A 2,914-nucleotide genomic window follows, 5' to 3' on the forward strand; every position below is an offset into this window, starting at 1 on the left:
ATGTACGGTTTTCGTAAAGTTGACAAGCGTCGTTTTGCCTATCAAAATAAAATAAACCTCTTCAAAAATAAATAAATAAATAAAAAGGTAGAATAGTGGAAGAGGGTCGATCCACAGGGAGTTAATGGAATTTTTGATTAAATTTCTTATTCTCGACCTAGGAGCTGAAATTGAAAATAAAAAAGGTGATTTGAGAAGTAACAAGGAAATAAAATAAACAAGTAAAAGTGCAAAGAAAGATGTATTAAAATAAAAGCAATAAAATAAAGAAGATGAAAGATCAAGTTGAATAAACACGAGTATAAGAATCGCCTCGAGCTAGTTTCATCAATTCCCACGATCATTGAAAATAGATTTTTGCTCCGGGATTCATGTCGGTTACAGTCTACGAGGCCCAACCCATCGTAACTTACTTTTCTCTCATGTAACCGATCTTCCCAAGTCTATCTTCGAAAGTCGATTCTTAAGTAAATCAACCACGTCTATCGCCGTTAAAATACTTAGTTTTAAAATAGGAAAAGCCCAACTCGGAAGTTGTCTTATCAAGAATCATTTCCGATCTCATCTTTCCTTAGCGGACCGCCGCTAAGAGTGTTCATAGGAAGTCGCAATGCCACAGGCCGATCCTTCCTCCCAACTGTAAAATTAAACGATTCGGACCAACGGATCCTTTTGATTTGAAAACGTTTTAAAAATTTTAGTAAGACCGATTGCCAAACTATCTAAGCAGAAAACGAAAATGTATCCCGAAGGATTTAAGCAATATTCAATTCTCACGTGAGGAATTGATTCGTACTAGCTTTTGGCTTGAGAAAAATTAGCCAAGCATGATATTGATTATCATGCTTAACATGTTTTGATAATGTAAAAACATAAAATAAAATAAAGTAAAGTAGAAATAAAACAAAAGAAGAAAATTTTATTAAAAATGAAAACAAAGTAGCAATAAGAACAAAAGACAAGAGATCCCCTTAGCCTTACCCAAAGGTGGGTATTTATAGGCTTCAAATTCCCAAATCAACAAGGAAAATTAATCAAAAAAAGATAAGATAATATCTCTAAAATTATGAAAATGAAATCCAAAATCCCTCAAATCACGTCAATAGATCAAGATAAGTTGTATCCAGAATATTCCCGTGTTGACTTCTGATTTGCCACGTCAGATCCGCGTCGTGCCCACGACTCCAGCCGCGACAGAATAAGCGTCGTGCCCACGACTCCAGCCGTGACAGAATAAAAAGAAAAAAACTGCAGATTACGTCTTTTTGTTGCCATTTCCAGTATTGGGTTAACTACACAAGAAATAAATCAAATACAATGAATTAAGTAGTGAAAAATTCATAAGGCAAAGGAATTAACAAGCAAAAATTCATAAGGTAAAGGATGACATTAATTTCGCCTTGCTTGTCATATTTGTTTGATGATATGTTTGTTTGAATTGATTAGAAGAACAACTCATTTGCCGTTGCTTGTCGCTAAGCATGTTATGATTATTTTAGTTCATAAAGATACTTGAATTCTAGCATGTTTGATAATCGAATAATATGAGTAAGTCCAATTTGACAACCCTTACAATTTGTCTTGATGTTGTTAGTTGAATTTCTCACCTAGCTTAATTAATTAGCCCATTTTGTGAGAACTTGAGCCTTTAGCATGTATGATTATATTTTCATGCTCCTTTTTCTTGCCTGAGAGTGTCAATTTGGACATTGGAATCTAGAACTTGTGGCTTGTATGCATTTTGAGATTACATTGGAATTTGATGCATTAATATGATTTAGGGATTAGGATTCACCCTTTCTTTTCCCTTAATGAACCAAGTTGAAACCTAATCCTGTTTTCTTTGTTTTCACAAGATTTTAAACCCGAGCCTTTTTATTTATTCCTCTCTTCCACCCTTGACAAGACAAAGAGCATAAGTTTAAGGTTGTGAGATCATGTTCCACAAAAAAAAAAGAAAAAAAATTAAAATTGATGAAAAGTAAACAAATAGGTTGCCTCCCATTTAGCGCTTTGTTTAATGTCGTTAAGCTCGACATTTTCCTGTCAGATTTTTGGCTCTTCCAACCCGATTTCTTCAATTAGTCCGATTGGTGTGCTCTCGAAAAAAGGTTTTAGCCGTTGTCCATTAACTTTAAACTGTGCACCTGAGCTATCTTCAATTTCTATAGCTCCATGAGGAAAAACATTGATCACGGTAAATGGTCCGCTCCACTTGGACTTAAGTTTTCCTGCAAAAATTTTTAATTTTGAGTTAAATAGGAGAACTTTTTTCCCAACGGAAAATGATTTAAATGAAATGTGCTTGTCATGAAATGCTTTTGTTCGCTCTTTATAATTTTGTGCGCTATCGTAAGCATTGTGGCGAATCTCCTCAAGCTCTTGGATATGTAGTTTCCGTGCTTCACCAACAGCGTTCATCTCCATATTACATTCCTTCACCGCCCAAAATGCCCTATGCTCGAGTTCGACAGGCAAGTGGCAAGGTTTGCCGAAAACAAGTAGGTAAGGTGACATCCCGATAGGTTCTTTGTAGGCCGTGCGATATGCCCACAACGCATCAACTAACTTCAAGCTTCAATCTTTCCGGTTTGGTTTAACGGTCTTCTCTAGGATTGACTTGATTTCTCGATTTGAAACCTCTGCTTGTCCGTTGGTTTGCGGATGATAAGCTATTGCTATCCGCTGAGTCACGCCATATTTCTTCATCAAAGCTTCGATGACTCGATTAACGAAATGTGTTCCTCTATCGCAAATGATCGCTCTTGGAGTTCCAAATCTTGAGAAAATAAAATCACGTAAAAAATTAGTTGTGGTTTTCGCATCATTTTCTCGGGTGGCTTTCGCCTCTACCCATTTCAAAACGTAATCAACGGCCAAAATAATGTATAAATTTCCAAATGATGAGGTAAAT

The 2,914-nt window shown here is 35.8% G+C and overlaps 1 protein-coding gene across 1 annotated transcript; it reads right to left on the reverse strand.

The window, feature by feature from the left end:
- Positions 1–2,046: 2,046 nt before the first annotated feature.
- LOC108458834 (uncharacterized) lies at positions 2,047–2,517 on the reverse strand. The gene has a single exon (XM_017758229.1). It carries the CDS (start codon positions 2,515–2,517, stop codon positions 2,047–2,049), a length of 471 nt encoding a protein of 156 aa, XP_017613718.1.
- Positions 2,518–2,914: the final 397 nt, after the last annotated feature.

This window comes from Gossypium arboreum, chromosome 1 (genome assembly GCF_025698485.1).
Source record: "Gossypium arboreum isolate Shixiya-1 chromosome 1, ASM2569848v2, whole genome shotgun sequence".
NCBI lineage: Eukaryota > Viridiplantae > Streptophyta > Magnoliopsida > Malvales > Malvaceae > Gossypium > Gossypium arboreum.